The sequence below is a fragment of the Gobius niger genome (genome assembly GCF_951799975.1).
Source record: "Gobius niger genome assembly, chromosome: 3".
Lineage (NCBI taxonomy): Eukaryota > Metazoa > Chordata > Actinopteri > Gobiiformes > Gobiidae > Gobius > Gobius niger.
In genome coordinates, this window is record NC_136854.1 from 40,446,423 (window position 1) to 40,472,467 (window position 26,045).

Consider the following 26,045-nt stretch of genomic DNA (forward strand, 5'->3'; position numbering starts at 1 on the left):
AAGGGTTTAGGCTGAAGTGAAAACTTATAACACCTAACCCAGTTTACAGACTTCCACCAGAGAAAACAAAACACAAACATTAATAATGAACAATATCAAGTGTTAAACAGAAGAGAAAAAAGCATGTATCTGAAGCTAGTAACATAAATTTCAATATTCCAACAAATATGTGTACATACATTTGTTTTAAGTTAATTTAGTTGAAACTAAATCATGTCATCATTATTATTTTTTATTCATTTTTCTTACTTTATTCCTCCTAAGCTTATATATTCTTGAATTTTAGAAGCTTTAAACAACTTTTTGAAAGCTTTGACTGTTTGGGACAGTTTCAACTGATCTTCCAGGTCGTTCCACAGATTAACACCTCTTACAGAAATACATCGACTCTTTTTATTCTTTTTAGCTTTTGTTTTTTTGAAAATAGCTGTTCCTCGGAGGTTATACTGACTTTTCCTGTGTTCAAAAAGCTCCTGGAGGAGGGAGAAGATTATGATATGCTTTGTACACTATTACTAATGTGTTTAGATCAACAAGATCATGGATTTTCAGTAGGCTCAGCTCTACAAAGACAGGGTTCGTTGGTGCATAGAAATCTGCTTTAGTGATGATTCTTATTGCCTTTTTTTGGAGTAGGAAAATAAGATGAGTATTGGATTTATAATTGTTTCCCCATATTTCCAGGCCATAATTTAGGTAAGGAAGTATGAGGGAGTTATACAGTAATAGAAGAGATTTTTTTTATCGAGTACAGTTTTCAATTTGCCTCAGTAGTGAGTATAAAATGATCAACTTGCATCCAGCCGATATAAACTTATTTAAAAAGATCCTTCTAGTGTAAAATTGTAGTTAAAATGTAAGAAAATACAAAGAAGCATCTAAAATAAACCTCTATAAAATAAACACAACCCCTAAATAAATTATGCTCAAATATGATTAATTTGTAACTGAGTCCCACCTCTGTCCCACGAGGGAACAGTGGTGTTTTTCCAGCAGGTGTTAAATGAGTATTATGAGTAACACGATCGGCCCATGAAGCAGGAATCTTGATCAAAACAACAGCTCCAGTCAAATTACTAACAGACTCCAAGATGATGCAAGAAATGTTTCCTTGGAAAAGCCTCATGAGAATTATTCTGTAACACACTTTACGGTCCAGAATCACCATTCGAGAACCACTGCTGAAGAATGTGATGTCAAACTGCAAAGCATCATGGGACAGGGGGCTAGACATACAAGAGTCAGCGTTCCAGAGTACTAGCTTGCACTGATATTATACTAATTGTAGAGGAGGAGGAGGAGGAGGAGGAGGAGAAGAAGGAGGAGAAGGTGGAGGAGGAGGAGCAGGAGGAGGAGGAGGAGGAGGAGCAGGAGGAAGAGAAGGAGGAGGAGCAGGAGGAGGAAGAAGGAGGAGTAGGAAAAAAGAAAAAGGAAAAAGATGAAAGAACAAGTAGAAGAAGAAGAAGTAGGAAAAAAGAAAAAGAAGGAGAAGGAGAAAAAGAAGAAAAAGAAGAAAAAGATGAAAGATGAGGAGGAGGAGGAAGAAGGAGGAGGAAGAAGGAAGAAGAAGGAGGAAGAAGGAGGAAGAAGGAGGAAGAAGGAGGAAGAAGAAGAAGGAAGAGGAGGAGGAAGGAAGGAAGGAAGAAGGAGGAAGAAGAAGGAGGAAGAAGGAGGAAGGAAAAGAAGAAGAAGGAAGAAGAAAGAAGAAAAGAAGGAATGTGAAGGAGGAGAAGGAGAAGGAGAAGAAGGAGACGGAAAAGAAGAAGAAGGAAAAGAAGAAAGAGAAGAAGAAGAATCATCGGCAACGGTCCTTCTGACCACCACCATACATTCACTCACACACATCATTCATCCGGGCCTATTGTACATGTTTTTAGTGGTAGGGGAAACCTACACAGACACGGGGATAACACGCAAACTGCACACAGAAAGGCCCCGTCCAGGTGGGAATCGAACCCGGGACCTTCTAGCCGTGAAAAGTTAGAGCTCTAACTGCTACGCTAACGTGCCGCCCGTCACTACAAAGCGCCACACCCTTTGTCACTATAAAGAAAGAATAACTTTGCATTGTGTTGTTTAGCTTATGTAACACTATTAAGTTCATTTTGCTTTCAACTAATGACAAAAAATAATAAATTAGTTATTCCTGTAATCGAACATGTACATGGCCAGAGGCATCGTTGTGCTTTTAGGCAGATCATTTGCATAATCCGTTACAATCCCAGGTTTAATGAGTTTTATTTACATGATCCGACACTCAGACATCAGCAGTCGTGTCATTTACTCTCAGCGTTTACCTTTATCCCCCAGCTGGACTGGTTCCGTGTATTTGCATAGCGGGATGTTAGGAGTATTTTAAAAGGCAAATGTAGCCAAAGCAGCTGATGCTTGTTCTCTGTAGCTTTAGTTTCCGCCTGTATTTCACAATTACAGCAGAAAGATTTAATGTAACAAACTGGAAATTACTACAAATATAATAAGCAAAACGAATAGTCTAAATGTCTTATACAGGAGAAGTTAAAGAGGGGGTATTATGCTTTTTTCAATCACATAGCACCAGTCTATATCACACTACAATGATGACCAAACCTTCTGTTGGTCTGTAAATGCAGTAAATTAGAATAACTGCCTCGTATAAAATTGCTCTCTCAAAATGGCTGTAGTGAATGTCTTGAAATAGGCCTCTGTCTCTTTAAGAACCTCTGAGCCTTTAGACACGCCCCCTCCACACGCTGTCTGTGGCATCAGTGGGGAGGGGGTTCTGCTGAGGAGCAGTGGTTGGTTACTCGGCTGGTGACGAAAGCTCGGAGGCGTCTCCAGGAGGTGGGGGCGTTCCTAGGAGGACTCAGGCAAACCTATCCCTAAAATGGCCGCCATCAGAGTTTTTACAGATTACTCAAAAACACGTGCATGTGCCAAGGCAACACTTCAGGCATGCTTTTAATGAGGGAATGACATAATAACATGATGTAAAGCTTGAAAAAGTCGATTTTGCTTAACACCCCCCCCCTTTAATTAACCATATGGTGACGGGAACTGAAGACACTGCGCTAATATAACCATTCAAGTTATCTGTGTCATATATATTAGGGATGCACCGAAACCACTTTTTCTAAAACCGAGTACTTTGATTTAAGTACTTGCCAACACCGAATACAAGGCATTTTCTTCAACATACTTTTATTACTTCTTCACAGCAGATTGGTTTGTAATTAGTTCATTCACTCATTTACATTTCCTCGAGTAAAGTAGGCGACACTTTTAAGAGAAGTTATATCAGAATTGTACAGATGCCATTATGAAAGAGAGAACAAAATAAAGTGCTCAGTTTACGATAAACCTTTTTAAAAATCAGCTTGAGACTGGCTGTTTCTTTTTGTTAACTTAACAGCTTATCTGAATTTGAAATATCCCGATATACGGATATGAGATATGGTCTAATTCCATATCTCATCTAAAAATATATCGATGTATCTTAAATATCGATACATCGCCCAGCCCTACATCAAATTACAAAATGGAAATATTTTTTTCACTCAAACTTGGCTGTAAACACTGTTAAGTGGTGCTAGCCTGCAGTTAGCTTTGCCCGTTAGCCTGTCAGCCTCTTCTTCGTGATTCCATTAGTGTGTATTGGGGCCTCCGGTCTGGTGGCAGTCAAGTTGCAATTGTGGTTTTCTGGCCAGAGACACCAGGGGGAGATGAAAGACCCTCCAATCATCCCATTAACACTTGTATTACCCCCACAGGGACTACGAAAAGGATTTATTAAGGTAAACACGTTACTTAGTTCTGCTTTAAGTCTCTAACCCTGTAGTTTTGTCTCTAGTGTTGAATCTTTTCCTGAACTTGAAGACATTAAGTACGGATCTAATCGCGATTTGACTTTTGCGAATAGATGTTATTCCTTCAGGCCCGCTCCCATGCAGCCAGACGCAGTGAGCAGTCCAATTCCAAACATGCTCCTCTCCCTTCCTCCTGCTTTTATCTCAAGTGGGAGCTGGAGCCACGGGTCGCTCAGTCGGCCCGGGCCAGTATCAGGACGGGACCACCCCACCCTCGCCAGCCCGACAATATCTGCGAGACCCAGAGCGCATCGAATGGGATATTTCCGCCAATGTAAAGTGGAAAAACCGGCGACTTTTAAAAGAAGGAATTCCTGAGTGAACGGCAGACTTGTAACTTTGAGTTTTATGTGAACAAACATCTGCGGAACTGATTTAGGACGACACACGTAAAATCGGTCAAAGTCAGGAATGCGATTTTTTTTTTTTTTTTTTCATATGGGGCCGAGAGCCAAGGACATACAGTATGTACAGATTTGCTCATGTGCGAGTTGGTAAAAGGCTCGTACCTGAACGTTGATGAAAGAGGGAGCGAGTAAAGTTTAAAAGTGTGTGGTCCAAACTCATTTCTAACTTTCCTAATGCATTTAGAACATCACACCTTTGCAGAGATTAGTTTAAAAAGACCTGAAACAACTGTCCGGGAGCAAAGTGGAGCTACAAGGCGAAAAGTTATTCCACTATGGAGAAAAATGATGGGTAGAAAGCCTATATAATTCAAATATGGTATAGCAACCAGAAAGCCAGAATATGACATTTAACATTATTTCAATAACAGTTTTGGCATAATACATAATACATTTGGTTAATTTATCTTACAATATTCCCCCTCGTTAAACTTTTCTTGGATGCCAGGTAAAAAGGCCTGAGAGTACTGGAGATACAAGACCACAGACATGTTAAAGCAAAACTAAGTAACTCATGCCCCTAGAGGCCATAAGCGCCACTGCAGGTGTCGTAGCAAGTTAGTTTTTTACTCATTGATTGTCTTGGAGAGTAAATACTACGCTGACAGAAAAGACAAAGGGACAGAGGGATATTGTACATCCAGTTACACAATGGAGATCATTTATTTCACTCAAACTTGGCTGTAAATACTGTTTAAGTGGCGCTAGCCCGCAGTTAGCCTTGCCCGTTAGCCTGTTAGCTTCTTCTTCGTGATTCTATTAGTGTGTATTGGGGCCACCGAGTCAGTGCAGGGAAAGTTGCAATTGTGGTTTTCTGGCCAAGACCCTCCAATCATCACATTAACACTTGTACTACCCCCAGAGGGACTACGGAAAAGATTTATTAAGGTAAACACGTTACTACTTTAATTACTACTTTAATAGGATGGTTGTGAAAAACACATACTTTTCCAATTATTTAAGTTATGCATTTTTGTTTGAGATTTAAAGGCCCCTACAGAGTCTCAGTTTCATGGCTGCATAGTAAATATTGCAGATTGTTCCTTAAAGGGGCTAGATGTTAGCCATTTTATACTCACTACTGCCACCTCAGGTCATACGTGTAACTGCAGCTTCTATATTAAGCTCGTGCATGACGGCACTTTGGACCCGAATTAAGACCTTTCTGAGTGACAGTGCAGGATTATAGAGGCAGTTGTGGTGAACAGGACATGGCAGGAACATGTACGGGGAGGAAAATACATAATTTTAACATTTTTTAACTCTGTATAGTCCCTTTAACAAATCTTAACCTCTTAACCCCCACCTTTACCGAGCTTTCAAATGAGGCATCACACTGTTGCTCTCCAGTTGACGCTAGGTTCAGTTAGCATTTGGCCTCTCCCAATGTATTCCTATAGCTCCAAACTGGGGGTGAAGTTAGAAAAGACCAGACAGGTACGTATAAACTCGTCTGAGCTCAGGTAAGAACATATCTCAGCCTGGGAAAAAACGGTGGCCTGTTCCTTTAAGGCCGGGGGTTCAGAGGCTAAAAGACCGCGGTATTAGAGACAAATCACCAAAAACATGAAACAGCAAAAGTGACGACTCCAGGCGCGTTTCCGTTCCCGGCTCGCTCAGATGTTACTGTACACAGACTCTCTGGAGAAGGCGCTGCTGATGTACCCGCTCCATATGGGACGGGCCACTGCACCATCTGATCAACACATGTCACTGAGCGGAGCCGACCAGAGCTTCACCACAGGCCACTGTCCCGGCGCTGGAGTCCGGGTATTTGGGTCTGCGATAACTCAAAGAGACAGGGCCACACGCACAACAACTACAGCGCGTCTATACGGAAGAAAAACAAAAGCACTGGTGGGTCTTTAAACAGAATGCAAATAATTACAAGCTAGGGCCGCACCATTCATCAAAACACAACGGTAATGCAGAATAATAATCTGTGTCCTTTGGCGCTGATCGTGTATCTGCTGAGAACAATAGACTTAACACACAGGTGAGTCTCAGTATTTTCTCAAATGCTCCTGTAAGTTTGTAAAATGTGTAATCTAACAATTGCAAATCTAATTGCAATCCTATCAACTGTGAGAACTGAGAGAAGTTTAAGCGTTGGTCTACCAAACTTTCAGAGGTGATATCTGGCGATCACTGGAAGAATAATGACTGATACGAAGAAACAATAGAAGAAGAAACAGGAGAAAAAAATGGAAGAAACAGAAGAAGAGAAGAAGAAGCGACAGAAGAATAAATCATTTGTTTTGTTAAAATATATACATAATATGATAAAACTATGTCACAGAGATAGATACAGACGGCATCTCAGGAATCGCCCATATATGGTCATGTTTGGCAACAGCTATGGGGGAAAACAATTGAGAAAAATGTAAACCTTCGCTAATTATTCAAAAACTACTTTAACAAATGCAGCATTATGAATATAGTTTTCTACTAAATAAAGATACAAAGACATGGAGAGGAGCAAAGTGGTTCAACAGCCCATAAATACATAAATAACGGAGAATGCTAACATGGGCTTCATGCTAGCATCGTGCTAATGCTAACGCTAGTTAGCGCTAGTTACTACTGCCGTTTTTTCACTTCTACTGAATAAACATCCATATGGACCTGATTTAGACTTGACTTTATTTGTATGTGATAGATATGTTTATATTTCACCAGAAAATGGCTAAAAAGGGTGAAAAATCTGTATCTATATGTTGTATAAAATGTATAAAAGATTTAGATCTATAGAAAAGGTAACTATATAAAATTCATCGCCCAGTGCTTATTTTGTGAGGATTCTAGTGACGTCCTTGACCTTTTCGTGCAATAACCGAATACGTTTCTATGCATTATCTACAGATGGGGCAGGTTTGGCTGAGCAGCTGGCTTAAACTAGAGGCCGGCCGATATATCGGGCCGATAAACGGCCGATATCTCCGGAACCGAAAGTGATAGACACTTCCCTGAGCCCACAAATTACAGACACTGTGGTGAATATCAGTCACAAGTTCGTAAACCACAGTTTATATTTTACATATTTTATGCTGCAGACTTTTGCGTACAACTTCACAACCATAAGAATTAGAGACACTTTTATATATATATATATTTTTTTTTAAATCAGCTATCGGCTGATATCTCTGAAAGTGACAGAGAGAGACGGTGGTTTAAAATGAGTCCTCGCACAAACTTCCTAGGCCTCAGGGGAACTGAGAAACATCGCGGTGTAGATCGGCCACCAGTTTTAAGTTGCAGACTTTTGCTTGTAATTCTGGAACCACAAGAGACAGGGACTTGCCGTTTTTCTTGTTATGGAATCTGCTGATTTTTCTCTTTCAAATAAGATCCCTCTGAAGTACCTACTGAACAAATTAAATTACTTAAATGGACTATACAGAGTTAAAAAAAAATGGAAAAATGAAGTATATTCTTCCCCCTACATGTTCCAGCAATGTCCCAATGTGTAGATTTTTCGGGTCGAAGTGCGGTTAAGCATGAGCTTAAAGGGATATTTCAGGATTTTTGACATAGGGCCTCATTTCCTAGTTATCCAGAGTGTTGCTGATTTCTGGAGATATTTTTTTTTTATATTTATTTTTTTTACCCGCTCCATAGTGCACCTGAGGCAAATCACTTATAACACCAGACTAACCATATACATGTCTGTGTTGAGTAATTTTAACCATTTTGCATTTAAATTAACTTATTATTATATTATTATTATATTTGAGCAGCATCAGCTTCGTGGTTGTATAAGCTACGCAGTGGCGGAGTGATCTGCTAGAAAATAGTCCCTCAAGATGCGATCATTCATGTGATGCAAGGTCAGTTATATTCCAAACATTATTATATCAACACAGACATTTATATGGTTAGTCTGGGGTTATAAGTGATTTGCCTCAGGTGCACTGTGGAGCGGGTCACAATGTTTTTAATGCAGGCTAGCTGATACCATAGAAATGCACAAGCCTAGCACCACGGAGTTCTTCAAACATAAGAACTGCATGAATTACAAAAAAAAAAATCTCCGGAAATCAGCAACACTCTGGATAACAAGGAAATGAGGCCCTATGTCAAAAATCCTGAAATATCCCTTTACTATAGAAGCTGCCGTTACACATCCCTTAAATATCGGCCTATATATCAACTATCGGCCATGCAAACCCCCTTCATATCGGTATCGGACCCCAGGCCCTCGTTTTTTGTACTGGGAGATTTTCGTCTTTCAAAAGAGCTCCCTGTGAAGCACCAACGAAACATGAATCAGTCTGATGCTCCTAATAAAGCAACCCTGTTCAACATATTTTTACAGTTTAAAAACATACACGGGATCATAGACCAAAGCCTGAGAAAAGCCCATATCGGTCGACTTCTAGTTTTAACTTTCCACGGTTCGAGAACACCATCAACAACCCCATATTGGGAATCAAATGCACTATAGTAGTTCAGTTCAGTTTATTTGGTCAAAATTATGACAAAAGATTTACATTCAGTTAAGTTTACTCCTTCATAACATAACATACAAAATGACCGAAAAGGTATAGGCTGAAGCTAATGCTTATTTTGCCTACCCTTGTTTTTTTAAAGTAGTAAGTTGACCGTCTTAAACAAACTAGTAAACAGAATTAAGGTGTTTTTCAAGTATCATCCTTTTATACATTCTCTTTAGGTGGAAGAGAGAGGGACATCATGTGAGATCCTCTGTACAGTCGTTCCAGAGATCGACCCCTTTAATGGAAACACAAAAATCTCATGGTGTTTGTTTGAAATGTTTTCTTTACGAACATCTCCTCTGAGCTCATGTCTCTGTCTGATGCTGAACATATGTTGTAGTGCTTGTGACACAAGTTTATTTTTTACTTTGAACATCATTTTTATTGTATACAAATCTACTAAATCATAGAATTTCAATGTTTGCAGGTTTATGAATAGGGGATGGCTTGTTTTTTTTTGTTTTAAAGTTTATTTCGAACAATTTAAAAACAATGATAATACAAGTAATGGAAACCAATACAGCAATTGTTCAAAAAGGAGTGGGTTGAAGTGTGACCGTATTTAGTCCCGCCCCCTTTTCTACTTGATATTTTTACAGGAGCAAAAGAAGCTCAAATCGTTCTTCTTTTACAACAACCTGCACAATATTTACAACAATTGCTTTACAAACTATGAATGTCTTTCCACAACATACACATCACGGCCATCGAAATCCAGCGACAATAATGATACCGATTGTTTAAATTGTTGTTTAAATTATAATTAACATCCAGCTCTTTAGTTTGTGAAGACCATGTTTTAATACACAGATTTAAATTGGCAAAACTGTGGTGCATTTCTTGAGTGACACATTCAAGCTATTCCATAGTTTTACGCCGCAAAGAGCAAGGCAGAAACTCCTCCTGGTGGATCGGACAACTGGAGTTTTGAAATTCATGTGACCCCTTGATCTATACCCTTCCTCCTGTTGTCGAAAGAAATCCTGAATACTGGCTGGTAATAGATCATTTTTTAGCTTTAAACATCATTATTGCGGTGAAATGGTTGATTAGATCCTTCAGTTTTAGTAGATTTGACTTTAGGAAAGGTTTGTTGGTCGTAGGTTGAGAATGTGATGAGTCTTATTGCCTAGTAAACTCACGCGCGTCACTAACGACAAACCATTTAATGAACCTCGTCCATTACCACTCCAATAATCTATCTTCCGATCGCGTCACTTTTACTTTTGTGTTTCCTCACCGCAGTCACTCACAATCTACAAAAAAGAAAAAAAAGAAAAAAAAATCACCACCACCGTTCTGGTTTTGACCGAATATTTCTGCACAAACACTGATAACGCTGTTTACAGAGATATTTTGGGCCGAGGGAACAGCAGCCTAAAATATTTGGTACCAGTCCAGCCATGCCTCTCTGGACGTGCCCCCCCCCTCCCCCCTCCCCCCTCCTAGAAGCAGCGCCTGTGCACGTTCGGACAACCACCCCGGCCCGTCCCGAAAACACGACTTAAATGGTAGGAAACGGGAAAGGGTCAAGCACAGTTTAGGCCCATTGTAATACAAGCATGCACACGCACTCCGGCAACAATGGCGGAGCATGTCCGTGATGGATGGACGCCGCGGACCGGTCTCTCTCTCTCTCTCTCGCCTATGCAGTGGTGCGCGATTGGCCGGAGTAGCCCCTGATAAGGAAAACATTAGCTGCGAGTATCTGTGTTGCCTATTCAAAGCAAATGGCCAGTGTTTGCACAAGGTAATCCGTGTGTATACTCCGCGGTTAAATACACACATCAGCTGAGAGGGAGAGGTCCGGCGCTCTGTCATCCTCGCCGCTCGCATGCACACAGGCCCGGCCCGTCCGCACAAACACGGCTGTGCTCCGGGGTTTCATCGCGGTAATTATGGACGTTTTCTCACTTTGATCCGTGCGTTTTCAAAGTACTGCGGCATTAAGGGTAAAAATAAGGGGAACATGAGATGCACTGATCCAGCTTTTTTGCTTCCGATACTAGGGCTGTGCAATTAAGTAGCGCCAGTAAACGATTACAAAATTAGCATAATCGCAAAAAATCTATTATAATTTTTTTTCTTCTAATTTTTAATTTTTTCAAAAAAAAAGTTGTCTTTTCTTCTGCTGGATTTTTGTGATTTTTTTGATGGAATTTTGTCACTTTTTTGATGGATTTTTGTATTTTTTCTGCTGGATTTTTGTCTTTCTTTGCTGGATTTTTGTCACTTTTTTGATGGATTTTTGTCTTTTTTTTGATGGATTTTTGTCTTTTTTTTTGCTGGATTTTTGTCATTTTTTTTGCTGGATTTTTGTCTTTTTTTGCTGGATTTTTGTCTTTTTTTGCTGGATTTTTGTCTTTTTTTCTGCTGGATTTTTGTGATTTTTTTGATGGAATTTTGTCACTTTTTTGATGGATTTTAGTATTTTTTCTGATGGATTTTTGTCTTTCTTTGCTGGATTTTTGTCTTTTTTTTTTGCTGGATTTTTTTTTTTTTTGCTGGATTTTTGTCTTTTTTTTAATGGATTTTTGTCTTTTTTTTGCTGGATTTTTGTCTTTTTTTGCCGGATTTTTGTCTTTTTTTTGCTGGATTTTTGTCTTTTTTTAATGGATTTTTGTCTTTTTTTTAATGGATTTTTGTCATTTTTTTGCTAGATTTTTTTCACTTTTGCTGGATTTTTGTCACTTTTTTGATGGATTTTTGTCTTTTTTTTTATGGATTTTTGTCTTTTTTTGATGGATTTTTGTCTTTTTTTTTGCTGGATTTTTGTCATTTTTTTTGCTGGATTTTTGTCTTTTTTTGCTGGATTTTTGTCTTTTTTTCTGCTGGATTTTTGTGATTTTTTGATGGAATTTTGTCACTTTTTTGATGGATTTTTGTATTTTTTCTGCTGGATTTTTGTCTTTCTTTGCTGGATTTTTGTCACTTTTTTGCTGGATTTTTGTCTTTTTTTTAATGGATTTTTGTCTTTTTTTGCTGGATTTTTGTCATTTTTTTTGCTGGATTTTTGTCTTTTTTTTAATGGATTTTTGTCATTTTTTTTGCTGGATTTTTGTCCTTTTTTGCTGGATTTTTGTCTTTTTTTTAAATGGATTTTTGTCTTTTTTTTGCTAGATTTTTTTTCACTTTTGCTGGATTTTTGTCACTTTTTGATGGATTTTTTTAAAGGCAACAAATAATCGTTTGAATAATCGTGATTTCAATTATGACAAAAATAATCGTGATTATTTTTTTTTTCAATAATCGAGCAGCCCTATCCGATACTGTTTTGTTTTAGTATCTGCCGATATCCGATATTAACCGATACCAAGAGACTTCCTTAAAAGTGGCCGCCGTGAATGAAAAAAAGTGAATGTTCCTCTTGTGAGTGAGTCGTATCTTTTCTTGGAAAGGAGATGTTACAGATCAATCGATTACATGTATTGGAGTATTTGAAAAAAACATTACATAAGGATCACAGGACTTTTCTACTTGGGAATGTGATTCTAGCCTACAGAAGGAAATGGTGCTAAATCTGGTGCAGCCTCCTTTTTAACTGCACATTGTCAATAAAGTGAACTATTAGGTTTACACTAACTCATAAAGTGATCAGATCATTACAAATATATCAGTTAAACACTCTGATTTAATTAGGTGATCCAGCATTCAAAAAACATGTATGCAGAGGTTAAAACTAACTCAGCGTTTGTCATTTTGAAGGGCAGGACCTGTAGAATCCAAACAGCATGTCCATATTCACTGAGATTTACTTGGTGAAATTTGTGTTTTTAAAGCGCCGAGAGTCAGAACAGGTATCGGTTCAGTATTGGATCTTTTATTTATTCATTATTAGTATCATGATTTATTATTATTATTATATTATTTACTTAAAAGGGACTATACAGAGTTTAGAAATGTTAAAAGTATGTATTTTCCTCCCCCTACATGTTCCAGCCATGTCCTAATGTGCAGAATGAGCTCAGACCTGCCTTTAAAATCCTGCACTGTCACTCAAAAGGTGTCACTTCGGGTCTGAAGTGCCGTCATGCACGAGCTTAATATCGAGACTGCAGTTACACATATGACCTGAGGGGGCAGTGGCGAGTATAAATGGCCAACTTGCATCTAGCCCCTTTAAGCACAGGACAACATTATGTCAGTTTGAGTTTGAGCTCCTTTCACCCTGAGCTGTCCCGTCGAGTAAAGCCATAGACAAAATCAATAGACTGTCTTCTTCTCACTCCTCCCCGTTTACGTTAATGAGTATGTTCAGAGGGAATCCATCCCGGATTTACAGACTCCTCCCACCCTGCTCCGACAGAGCATGGTCCTAAAAAGAGCATAAGGGCGGGATCTTCACTGTAGACTCGGCCCTCGCGGGGTGTGGAGCTCGGCTGTAGCCTCACCTCAGCTCTGATGCTAACGGCCTGTCAAACAAAGTCAGGCCCTCAAGTACCATCCGAAAACCTGCCTGTCTCTAATGTACCAAACCCAGTGTTATCACAGGAGCAATATAAAGGTGTAGAAAGTGTAACATTATTGGAAACCAGGCGAAATAGTTGTTTAAAAGGTGCGTAAAGAGCAACGCTTTCTCGTTCAAAACTAGCTTTTTCTGCCGCCGCTAGATGGAGGTACTGCAGCAATGGAGGCGGCCCCCTGCATGGTGGTCATGAAACTGTGCAACCATCGAGTGAAGCCTATAGACCTAAAAAGCATCCCCTCCCTCCCATTCCCCAAAAAGTGAAGTCATCAGCCATGAAAACAACCATATCGCTCAATCTGTTTAAGATGACAAAACCTGTGTAAACAAGCAGTACTCTTAGGCATATAAGGCGTCTCTAGTCACAATGTGTTATGGAGAGTAGTGTCTTAAAGTAGCACACCTTCCCAAAAGAGAACCATCATCATAGACGTGCCATGAGGAGAAGAGAACAGTTTTTGCATCGACCAAAAAGCTTTATTCTGGCCGTGCGGCTTTTGCAAATGATCCCTTTGTCTCCACGACAAGTTTGAAAGCCGGACCTCGCTTTTATAGCATCTTGAAGGATAAGGCTGAGGCCAAGCAAAGCAGTGCAGAATGTACAAACCGAATGGTCAATCGTATGTTATTATTGTCAGATAAAGGGCTGGCTCGCTGACTTCACAGCCATGTTGTAAAAACAGGATGATATTGAAGCAGTTATCTTCAGGTCCGGGCCCTTGACGGAGGAACACACTGCACATGAAGCACCTTGAAGAAAACCTCTGATAGTACAAATCTAACGCTGACTGATGGAGAACATGCATGTGGAGGGAAAAGGCCTGTGAATACGTTAAACATTTACTGCTCACAGTGACAGTTTGTGCAAAGGCTCAGCAACAAGAAACACAAAAAAAAGGATTTGTGTAATATCTTATTAAAGGGATATTTCAGGATTTTTGACATAGGGACTCATTTCCTAGTTATCCAGTGTTGCTGATTTCTGGAGATATTTTTTTCTTAAACTCATGCAGTTCTTATATTTGAAGAGCTTAGTGGCGCTAGGCTAGTGCATTTCTATGGTATCAGCTAGCCTGCATTAAAAACAGTCTGACCCGCTCCACAGAGCACCTGAGGCAAATCACTTTTCACACCAGACTAACCATATAAATGTCTGTGTCGATAGAATCATTTTAACCATTTTACATTTAAAAGAACTTATATTTGAGCAGCATCAGCTTCGTGGTTGTAGAAGCTACGCAGCGGCGGAGTGATCTGCTAGAAAATAGTCCCTCAAAATGCGATCATTCATGTGATGCAAGGTCAGTTATATTCCAAACATTACTCTATGGACACTAGGGTTGTGCCGATGGACGATATCATCATCCATTGTGATGGATGAGCAACATCACGATGTAGAGCCACCATCATGATGCCACGCCCCCTCCTGTCAGAAACAGGCACTGATCTTCTGTGGGCCTTGTAAACCTTCAAACTGTGCAGGGATTGCACTGTAAATTCAATCACGAATATAACTAATATGCACGCTAGTGTCAGTAGCCTGCCAGCAGACATGATGTGTTAGCCGTAATTATTAAAGTAAAGACGCAGCGCTGCTCCTGTTCTGACGCGCCGAGTTCTCTCTCTCTCTCTTTCTCTCTTTCTCTCTTTCTCTCTACAGCTCAAAGTTTAACAGCGCGTGGTTTTGCTTTGCTTTGCTGCGTACTAAACCGTTTTAAAATGACGAGATGGCTCTCACATCGGAGCTAGCTGAGCACGCATGGGTTTAGATTATTCTCACGAAGGACCGAGAGAGCAAAGAGAGAGGAGAGAAAGAGGCGCGGCGCAGGAGTTACGAAGTTACGAGCAGACACTTACAAAAACGTAAGCTACGACGCAAACGTGTACATATTGTCCCGTTCACCCACTGTTTCTGCAAATAATAAGCTCCGATTTACATTCGTATTAGTGTGATAAGAGCCTTGGTACTGAGGAGCCGATGAGGTTCTCCTCTCAGACTTTACGCACGAGTTTTAGCACATTTCTGTTGCAAAAGTCGTGTTCCATGACTGTGTTCAGATCATGTTTAGTTTAGATCCATTTATCCTGCAATCTCACGTTTTTCCTACCATAAATAATATGCAGCTTCTATATAGGCTATGTAAATGTCTTGAGAAATGAGAGAAACGGCCAGTTAAGGAAACATCGCCCAACCCTAATGGACACAGACATTTATATGGTTAGTCTGGTGTTATAAGTGATTTGCCTCAGGTGCTCTGTGGAGCGTTTTTAATGCAGGCTAGCTGATACCATAGAAATGCACTAGCCTTGCATTAGCCTAGCGCCACTAAGCTCTTCAAATATAAGAACTGCATGAATTTAAGAAAAAAAATATCTCCAGAAATCAACAACACTGTGGATAACTAGGAAATCCCTTTAAGTAAAAAACCTGAGACACAGCTCTATATACTGTACTATGTCTTATGGCATTACATTGAAGTGGTTTATAACAGTAACAACAACAAGGGCTGTGGGGAAAAATGAAATCACACTCTTCCCTGTGGTCAGTCACGATAATCTGCAGGCTTTTTATAGATACTGTATATTATTATTATTACTCTACAGGTCTACCAGACAATCCTGAGACAGTAACAGCTCATTGTCTGGAGTGAGAACTGCAAACAATAAAAGCATAACCTTAAAAACTGAAGGCCGACAGACTTAACCGAGAAACTACAACATCACTATGTCAATAAAACAGGGAGTATATTAGTAATATTGTAATAAACTGGGACTAGATGGCAGGTGTGTGTCCCAAAAACTCTCTTCACTTTTCATTTACTGCGTGCGATGTTGACAAAGTGGTTTTAAAAGTGCCTCGTTGTGCTTCGTAAGCTCGGCCAAAGAGATCGCGTTAATGAACACCCTGTAGCCGGCGAGCTAAGCGTTTGAGCGAGGCAGAAGTGCGTGTACACATCAGCACACTGCGTCTCCCGCTGTTCGTGGCTTTAATAACTATAAAGAGGGCACCACATCAAGGCGCAGTCACAAAGCAGTGGGTTTTAAGAGGCTCAGCTGCAGGAAACACCCCAGAGTGATGACAACAAGTGTTAGCCCGGCGACAACCGCAGGGCCAATAAAAGCTGCGCCGGCGAACGTCACTGCTGCGACCTCAAACGCGGTGATTCTGCTCGGGGAGGAGGGCTGTGGGAAGGGACGAAAGTAAAAGGTGTAAGAAGAGACGGTTATCCAGACGCAAGCCTAGATAAATGAAGACCAGATCAGAGCGCTCTACCCTATGATTAATACAGACTATATAAGAGTGTCCCATCAGACCCACAGCTATAGAGAATGAGCAAATTAAAGTTAACAGACACACACCAGACTGAACACTGCAAACAGAATTACCAGCATTATTACAGTTAACCAATGAAAGAATTTATCTAAATGAGAGGTAACTTCATTGTCTTTAAAGCAGAAGTAAGTAACTCATGCCCCTAGAGGCCATAAGCGCCACTGCAGGTGTCGTAGCACGTTTTTTTTCACTTATTAATTGTCCGTGAGAGTAAATCCTACGCTGACAGAAAAGACAAAGGGAGAGAGAGAGATATTGTACATCCAATTACACAATGGAGATCATTTTTTTCACTCAAATTTGGCTGTAAATACTGTTTAAGTGGCGCTAGCCCGCAGTTAGCTTTGCCCGTTAGCCTGTTAGCTTCTTCTTCATGATTCCATTAGTGTGGATTGCGCCTCCAACTCAGAGGCAGGGAAAGTTGTAATTAGGGTTGCTCGATTATTGAAAAAATAATAATCACGAATATTTTAGTCATAATTGAAATCACGATTATTCAAACGATTATTTGTTGCCTTTAAAAAAAGTCTTTATTTTATTTATATATTTATTAATTAAAAAAAAATCTATGCTGAATATTTTCAGCTTTCTGAACAGTCATAAAAGTACAAATGATTTCATGTTTGCCTCGATTAAGGAGAGATCTGTTTCACACCTGCCCCCTGCTGGCCAGCCCTCACACCTGTGCAAGTAAACTGAGCGGCGCGGCCTGATGACATCATCACACAGCGCTGTTTGTTTTTATGTCAGGCAAAAGCATGAGCCATGGCACGGGAAATGTGAAGGGAAAATAATCCCAGCGCCATGAAATAATGCAAGTCTGCCTTGCCAGAAAAAATTGAAAAAAAATAATAATAATTGAAAAAAAAATTGAAAAAACAAAAACAAAATATATATATATATTTTTTTTTCCCGATTTTTTTCGATTACGCTAATTTTGTAATCGTTTACTGTAATAATCGAAATCGTAATCGAATTTCGATTAATTGCACAGCCTTAGTTGTAATTGTGGTTTTCTGGCCAGAGACACCAGGGGAAGATGATAGACTCTCCAATCATCCCATTAACACTTGTATTACGCCCCAGAGGGACTACGGAAAGGATTTATTATTAGGATTATTATTTGTTTACTTCACCATTAAGGTAAAGAAGTTACTTAGTACTTAGTATTAATTTTCTGAGCTTAACTGTCACTAAAGAAACCAGTGCTTCTCACTCGGCCTGTCACAATAGCAATATTTGAAGTTCGATATATTGAGGCAGGAAAATATCGCGATAAACGATACTATAGACTGTAAAGATACAAGATACCTTCAACTCTAAAGCATAGAAATGACATAAACCCATAGACTGTAGAATAATAGACTCCGTCTCCTTTACCATAATGACCACGCTCGAGCGGGAAATCATGGCGGATTTAGAGAGTCCTCCTACCCAGCTCTGACGGAGCAAGTTCCTAAAAAGGGCAAAAGGGCGGGATCTTCACTGTAGACTCGGCCCTCGCGTGACGTGTAGCTCGGTCGTAGCCGCAGCATTAGCTCTAATGCTAACATGTCAATCAAAGTACGGCCCTCATTAGTATACGAGATTTCTAGGCAAGGCAAGTTTATTTGTAGAGCACAATTCATACACAAGGCAATTCAAAGTGCTTCACAGTTCTGTGAATATAAGAAAACAAATACGATCAATAAAAACATCAACATAGAATTAATCAATTACAGTAAGAGGCAAGAGTGTAGATAAAATACTTTCAGTTATATGCATTTTTGAGTCTTGTTTTGACTCGCTCTGTCTTGAGCACTAGTTTTAAGTCTTGTTTTGACTCGCTCTGTCTTGAGCACTAGTTTTCTAAAATGTTTCTTACAAAAACCAGCCTGGTCCCTTTAATTGTAACTAACCCAGTGTTATCACAGGAGCAATATCTAGCTGTAGAAAGTAAAAAAAAAAAAAATTAGGCACCAGGCTTTACAGTTTCTTGAAAAGTGTCTAAAGTGCAATGCTTTCTAATGGAAAACTAGCTTGTTTTGCTGCTCCTAAAAGGAAGTACTACAGCAATGTTAGCCTCTAGCATCATGGTCGTAAAGCAGAGTAACCAGCGGCCAATGCATAAACCTGTATTCTGAAATTGCATAATTATATCCTAAAATACCACACAAGCAGCAATAAACGTGAAGTATACTGAAACCCAATTTACTTGAGTTCAAAATCACAGTATTACAAAGATAAAAAATCTGGATAAAATGCTAATAAACGTACAGGCAATAAACAATGATCCCAAAACTGTATCGTTTATCTGTCATTTATTGAACGGTAAGCCGATATCATAATGATCGTGACAGCTCGACTTCTCACCTCTACAAACCCCACAGTCTGAGAGCACCATCTACATAAATACACAGGCCGAGCGTCGTCAGCGGTTCAGGGACAGACCCCAAATGTGAGACATTCAGAGAAAGGGGAGTGTTGTGACCCAGTGTCACCTTTCAAGAACCAGTTCCCTCTGAAGGAAGGCACACCCATCGCTTTCAAAAATCATCACACAAATACACTTGCAGGTCCTGGAAGTGTAAAAGCAGACGTTTGAGGATCTAGTAAAAAAAAAACATGTATCTTTTGATTCTAAGGCAATATTGAACATTTAGAGCCAGAGTGTGTTGAGAAAATTGGGATAGGTCAGCCAAGGACAAATCCGATGGTTCTAGGGATTATGACCATTTTGAAAAAAGATATTCATGAGATATAGATATGTTTCAATGGCCTCGTCATGAATTATAATTTGGGAAAATATTTCTAAATGTAATTTTCCTAAAAAGTACTGCATCTGCGCTTCAATTTGTGATTCAAGGGGAGACACTACAGGCAAAATTCAATTTTTTCAGTGTTCAGGTTTTGGGCCGAATTGGTCTCTGAACATACAAGCTTTCACCTGGAAACAGAAAATATAAAAAACAAAAACATGTTTAAATATTGCACTGATTCAATGTTCCCCCATAGACTTATATGGGAGAACACAATTTCAAGGGCCTTTTTCTCAAAACACATTTTTCTGTCATTGTGGCGACACTATGTCCACATCAGTAGGACCTAAAGACTTCACATTTTCCAGCCTTGGACTGAACAATATTTGGAGGATTTTTTCAGAGGGATTTTTTATAATCTAATCCCTTAAGCGCCATTTGTTGAGTTTTGAATGTCAAAAAATAAGGCGAAAATTACATTTTTACTAATTTTTCCACTAAAAAACAGCTTATTTCAAAACTAAACAAGAAATCCCAAATCCCCTTTGAAAAAGTCTTGTCAACTCATTTATCAATAAAATGAAACCAGATTTCGTCGCCGAAAAGATGGGAAATTTGGGGCATTTTTAGGCATTAAACACCTTGTTCTTATATGAAAAGATAAAATGACAGAAAACTTGCCATGTATTTTTTTCTCACATTTATGCCAGTGATCGACAGCAAAAGTTTCAAATTGATATCTGTTAATATACATTTTTTCCCTATTCACCTGCAGTGTCTACATTCAAGAATATACGTTAATTGTGCACATTTTAACCCCCACTTTAACCAAGCACATTTTCTCCAGCTCAGCTTAACCCAAATCTAAAAGCTTCTCGACTGGAGCTCACAGCCTCCAGTGTAACGCCTCATTTGAAAGCTAAGACCTGCAAAACTCATCTAAGATTTTACCTCATGTTGTCACCGCATTGTTGTCACTTTTTTGTCGTAGTTTTGTTGCTTTTTTCCCACCTGATTTGTTACTTTTTGTCGCTCGGTTGAAGTGGTGTAATAACACCTTAGGAGCACTTCGACGTCCGTGAAGGTGTTGTTACGCCTCACAATATAGTTCCCCTTTTTATCCACTTAGAAAATCGACAGGTTTCATTTTGTGTGACTAGACTTGGATCGTGTAACTACTCACGTAACCATATTTATACCATGGTCTGGGTGAATACTGGATTCTGATTGGCTGGTGCATTATTTTGGTATAACCGCACACGTAGTCCGGTAGTTAAATCACTGGGATATCACTCCGCTGTGGCGTCGTCATAACAACGCATGACACAGCTGAATCAGATAAAGGCGTAATTAGTGACTGACAGGAACGTATGAGATGGATTTTGTGTTAATTTCAACGTTTTTGGCCAAAACAAAACGTTTGATAAATGTTTGTAGAGGAGAGTGAGCAGCTAGGTTAGCTACTGTTCATAACATATGAGCTTTACATTTCTATTGAAAACGCTTAAGGCTATTCATCATTTTCAGGTGTACATAAAAAAAAAATCCTGCATTGAAGCATATTTGTCTGGATTAGTAAAGTCAAACATAAAAGTTTCAGTTGGGCCCAGGTGTGAGCGACTCCACCGCAGCTGTTTCCATAAACAGTTGAGCTGGTTGAGCTAGCTAGCTAGCTTCAGGTTAAACAGCGTAAAAGTGAAATAACTCCTGCCCACGAGTGCCGCATATCGGTGTTTACTTCCAGGGAAAAGTGTTTCCGGGTTAGTCCTGTTGTGTTGTGATTCTGTGCTGATGTTGTGTCGTTGAGCCTGACTGAGATCCTCGTTATAGCTGCGGAGAATGACTCGCTCTGAGACCAGCCTTCAGTGACCGGCTAATAACCCACACAAAATAGTCCCGTAGTCTGGCAGATTTAGTGAGTTTAGTCAATGAAAAAAACATTTATTATAAATGTTACGTTTGTGGGACCCTGGTATAAGCGGATTAAACAACGAGGAGCCGCATTAGACGGTGATAATGTAGGAGTAACTCCACTGCGCGTCGTGGTGTTCTCGACTCCGCGTCGTGCATTATAACCGTCTAATGCGGCTCCTCGTTGTTTAATCCTTACTTAAACTTCACCCCTGTTTGGCCCCATAGAGGAGAGGAGGAGGAGAGGCTAAATGCCTACAACAACTTTGGTCTTGACTGAGCGCACTCGTAAAGACCAGACAGTCACGCATCAACTCGTCTAAGCTCAGGTAAGAACTTATCTCAGTGGCCTGTTCCTTTCAGTGAAGTCAAGGAGTGACTAGGGATGTTCATGGTTAATCAGTTCATCGATTAATCGTTATTGTGGCCTTAAAGGGACTACACGGAGTTTAAAAAAGGTAAAATGATCTCATTTCCTCCCCAAAACGTTCCAACAATGTCCTAATGTGTAGAATGAGCTCAGACCTGTTCACCACAACTGCCTCCAAAAATCCTGCACTTTCACTCAAAAAGGTGTTACTTCGGGTCCGAATTGCCGTCACGTATGACCTGAGGTGGCAGTAGTGAGTATAACATGCCAACTAGCATCTAGCCCCTTTAATCTATTAAAAAAAAAAGTTAACAATTGATTGTTTTACTGCATGTTAGGAGGAAATACAGCAAAGTACAAATAAAGCATAAAACGTGGCATCTGTTGAATTTCGGTTAATAATTCAATGTTTCATGATTATCAAACAGTTACTGGCATTTTATATCCTCAGTCACACAAGAAGACCAAAGATGTTGTTAGCATTCGGCCTCTCCCAGTGTATTCCTATAGCTCCAAACAGGGGGGGAAGTTGGAAGCTTCCACACTCTTCCAAACACAACACCAGACAGCTACACATCAACTCGTCTAAGCTCAGGTAAGAACATATCTCAGTATGGAAAAACTGTGGCCTGAGTGCTTTCTCTCCAGTTCGGCTTTACCCAAATCTAGAAACGACTGGAGCTCACAGCCTGTTGGTCAGTGTAACGCCTCATTTGAAAGACCAATAAATCTCATCAAAACTGATCTTGTTCCTCGCATTGTTGCATTTTCGCCTCATTTTTGTTGCTATTTTCACACTTTTTTTCTATGGGCCTGTGTAGCACCTCATTTGAAAGCTAAGACCCACAAAACTGATCTTTTTCCTTGCGTTGTTGCTGTGTTGTGTCACCTTTATGTTTTTTTTTTGTCACATTTTTATTGAATTTTTGTTGAATTTTTGTCACTTTTTTGTTGAATTTTTGTCACATTTTTGTTGAATTTTTGTCACTTTTTTGTTGAATTTTTGTCACTTTTTGGTTGAATTTGTGTCACATTTTTGTTGAATTTTTGTCAAATTTTTGTTGAATTTTTGTCACATTTTTGTTGAATTTTTGTCACTTTTTGTTGAATTTTTGTCACTTTTTTGTTGAATTTGTCACATTTTTGTTGAATTTTTGTCACATTTTTGTTGAATTTTTGTCACATTTTTGTTGAATTTTTGTCACATTTTTATTGAATTTTTGTCACATTTTTGTTGAATTTTTGTCACATTTTTATTGAATTTTTGTCACTTTTTGTTGAATTTTTGTCACTTTTTGTTGAATTTTTGTCACTTTTTTGTTGAATTTTTGTCACATTTTTGTTGAATTTTTGTCACTTTTTGGTTGAATTTTTGTCACTTTTTTGTTGAATTTTTGTCACATTTTTGTTGAATTTTTGTCACATTTTTGTTGAATTTTTGTCACATTTTTATTGAATTTTTGTCACTTTTTGTTGAATTTTTGTCACTTTTTGTTGAATTTTTGTCACTTTTTTGTTGAATTTTTGTCACTTTTTTGTTGAATTTTTGTCACATTTTTGTTGAATTTTTGTCACTTTTTGTTGAATTTTTGTCACTTTTTTGTTGAATTTTTGTCACATTTTTGTTGAATTTTTGTCACTTTTTGGTTGAATTTTTGTCACTTTTTTGTTGAATTTTTGTCACATTTTTGTTGAATTTTTGTCACATTTTAGTTGAATTTTTGTCACATTTTTATTGAATTTTTGTCACTTTTTGTTGAATTTTTGTCACTTTTTTGTTGAATTTTTGTCACATTTTTGTTGAAGTTTTGTCACTTTTTGTTGAATTTTTGTCACTTTTTTGTTGAATTTTTGTCACATTTTTGTAGAATTTTTGTCAATTTTTTGTTGAATTTTTGTCACATTTTTGTTGAATTTTTGTCACATTTTTATTGAATTTTTGTCACTTTTTGGTTGAATTTGTGTAACATTTTTCTTGAATTTTTGTCACATTTTTGTCACATTTTTGTCACATTTTTGTTGCATTTACATCCTTGTTTTCTTCTCATTTTTTGTGGCTGTTTTGGTGCTTCTTTCCCCAAGAAGCTTTTTGATTAGGGAAAAGCCAAACTGGAGAAAATGGGATCCGTTCAGGTGGGAGCTAAGACGTTAAGCACTAATGTAAAAGGTAATACTTATTTGTCATGATTACCCCTCAAATATTACCAATTGCCATTTCTCAGTGATGTGAGTGAGTCTTTACGGCCTGACCTAACCTTTTTCAAATGTATTAGAATTAACAGGCCATGTCAGGGCACTCCTCTCTGGTCTTGGGAGTTGGAGCCATGACAGAGAGGGATACATAGGCCTACACCTACAACAGCAACATCCTTTTTCTGCCACAATTCCCACTACTACTCCTCCATGTGTAATTAATCCTGAGATTTGGCCTGGATTTGCTACGGCACTGTGCAGATCTTCAATTATATTCATGTAACAGGTTCCTCGGAGGACATAAAGGCCGGTGCCATCTCAAAACAGGTACGAAGGCAGCACCCATAAAACACACTCACTGTTGCTGTGAATAATCCATCTCTGCGTTGGCGTTTCATCTAGAACAGAAAACGGCCCTGAGTATAATGCAAACACCAAGCAGGGGGAGGCCTTGGCACGCTCTGAACGCATGATGTTAAACGACAGTAACCTGGACAACAGGGGGGGGGGAAGAAAGGGGAAACATACACATAAATGCTTTGCTGTTCCATCCTCACACCTTTTTTCCAAAGCCTGGCTCATACAATGCTTTATGCCTGCTCTGCGCCCACACACTGGATACAAAGTAGGCTCTGCTGCTCTGCCATCTCCTAGAAACAGATGAACGCTCGCCGCCTCCTCCTCCACCTCCTCCTCCTCCTCCTCCAGGTGAGCGGGTATACTGGGGGTCCGTGCGCACCGGGGGCCGCAGGGGCAACAACATCTGGGGGCCTCCCTCCCTCCCTCCCTCCCTCCCTCCACGGTCATGCCGATGCTCTGCGACCAGACCCCTCGGTGAAAGTTTAACACAAGCCAAACACAACACACAAAACCCCGCTGCAGTGATACGTTTCTGCGTCACATAATGCACATATTCTCTCCGGGCTCTCGAAACGCGGAGAACCTGAAAATGACAGGTAAGGAGCCACTGAGGCGGCGGGGTCCCCAAAACGCGCCGCTTTCGTGAAACGCGTGTAATGAACGCTCCCCATTAGGCTGATGGCGATGACATTTGTACATGAACCACTTGTGAGGAGGAGAAGAAAAAAAAAATTGCTCCACAGCGCTTTAACGCAACGCAGCAATCACGGCGCGATGCTGCAAACACTCCCTGCGTTCATCCTCCTCTCTGCGCCGCCGCCGCCGGGCCTATACGTGAACCTGCCCCGCTGTGTACGTGTGCTGTACGGACCCAAACAGCTGATTTCTGCACATTATGTTTGGAGACAATGCGCTGCGCAAAGGGATGGGACACGGGGGGAGCCAAACCGAAGGACGGGGCGAGCGCGAGAGCGAGAGCGAGGGGACCCCCGTCCATGTCGGCAAGGTGGTGGGAGGAAATGCGCTCTCGCTTCGGCTCTCCCCCGTGCTGCTGTTGCGCGGATCTTACCTTCTCTCGCCTTCAGGAGAACCGTGTTGGCCACGATATTTTCAATCTCCATAGTCAGAACGTGAATCCCGAGCAGTCGCGATACATTTCACTCAGCGGAAAAGACGGGGTTTTTTTTTTTTTTTTTTTCAGATCCAACGCGCCGCCGTCGGGGGCTGCTGCTGCTGCGTGCGCGCGGAGCAAACACGGCGCTGGCGCATAGTAAGGGTCTTCAGTAGTGGTCGTCGTTCATCTCCATTGCAAGATGTTTTTATCGAAGCCTGTACCCACGGAGCAGGACTACCACGGGCTTGTTAGCATTCACAGCCCGCTGCCTTCCTTCCTGCTTCGGTTCCCTCCTCCTCCTCGCCCCTCCTCGCCCCTCCTCTGCACAGCGGACCCGCGAGTGGGAGGGATCAATTTACAACCAGCAGCGGCCTCGCGCGCACACACACACACACACATGCAAGAAACACGCAAGCCCTGGTCACAGCAGTCTCTCCGGGCGCGCGGCATATGCAGATAAACACAAATGTTGCCTCCCCGGTCACTCGCCAATCTGCCTGTTTGGTGACAGCTCTGCGTAATCTTGGTCGTCTGTCACTGTGTGTGCGTTTAAAACATCTAAACATGTCGTATAAATGTTTCAACTCGTTAATAATAATAATAAATAAAAGCGTTCAGGCTCATCTTCCTGTGGGGGATCTAGTTCTTGCTCCAGTTGCCTTTTTTTCTGCCGTAAACCAACAACTTTATCTGATCACCTCTAGAGGCGTCCGTTTCTGAGGCACAAAACACCTGCATAGAGTCAATGCCGCCACCTAGAGTTCATAAAGGGAAAATACACCCTTGTCTTGTGCTTTAATGTGGCTTTACTT

The 26,045-nt window shown here is 40.1% G+C and overlaps 1 protein-coding gene and 1 long non-coding RNA gene across 3 annotated transcripts in view; one reads left to right on the plus strand and one right to left on the minus strand.

Moving 5' to 3' along the window:
* Window positions 1-25,315, minus strand: part of grk4 (G protein-coupled receptor kinase 4) — a 116,236-nt gene extending 90,921 nt beyond the window's left edge. For both annotated transcript variants that reach the window (XM_079553402.1, XM_079553403.1), the window contains exon 1: window positions 25,189-25,315. In XM_079553402.1, coding sequence (XP_079409528.1) covers window positions 25,189-25,240 — 52 coding nt within the window. In that variant the 5' untranslated portion in view covers window positions 25,241-25,315. The remainder of the gene's footprint in view (window positions 1-25,188) is intronic.
* LOC306960935 overlaps window positions 1-26,045 on the plus strand; it is a 212,997-nt gene that overhangs the window by 41,625 nt on the left and 145,327 nt on the right. The window lies entirely within an intron of this gene.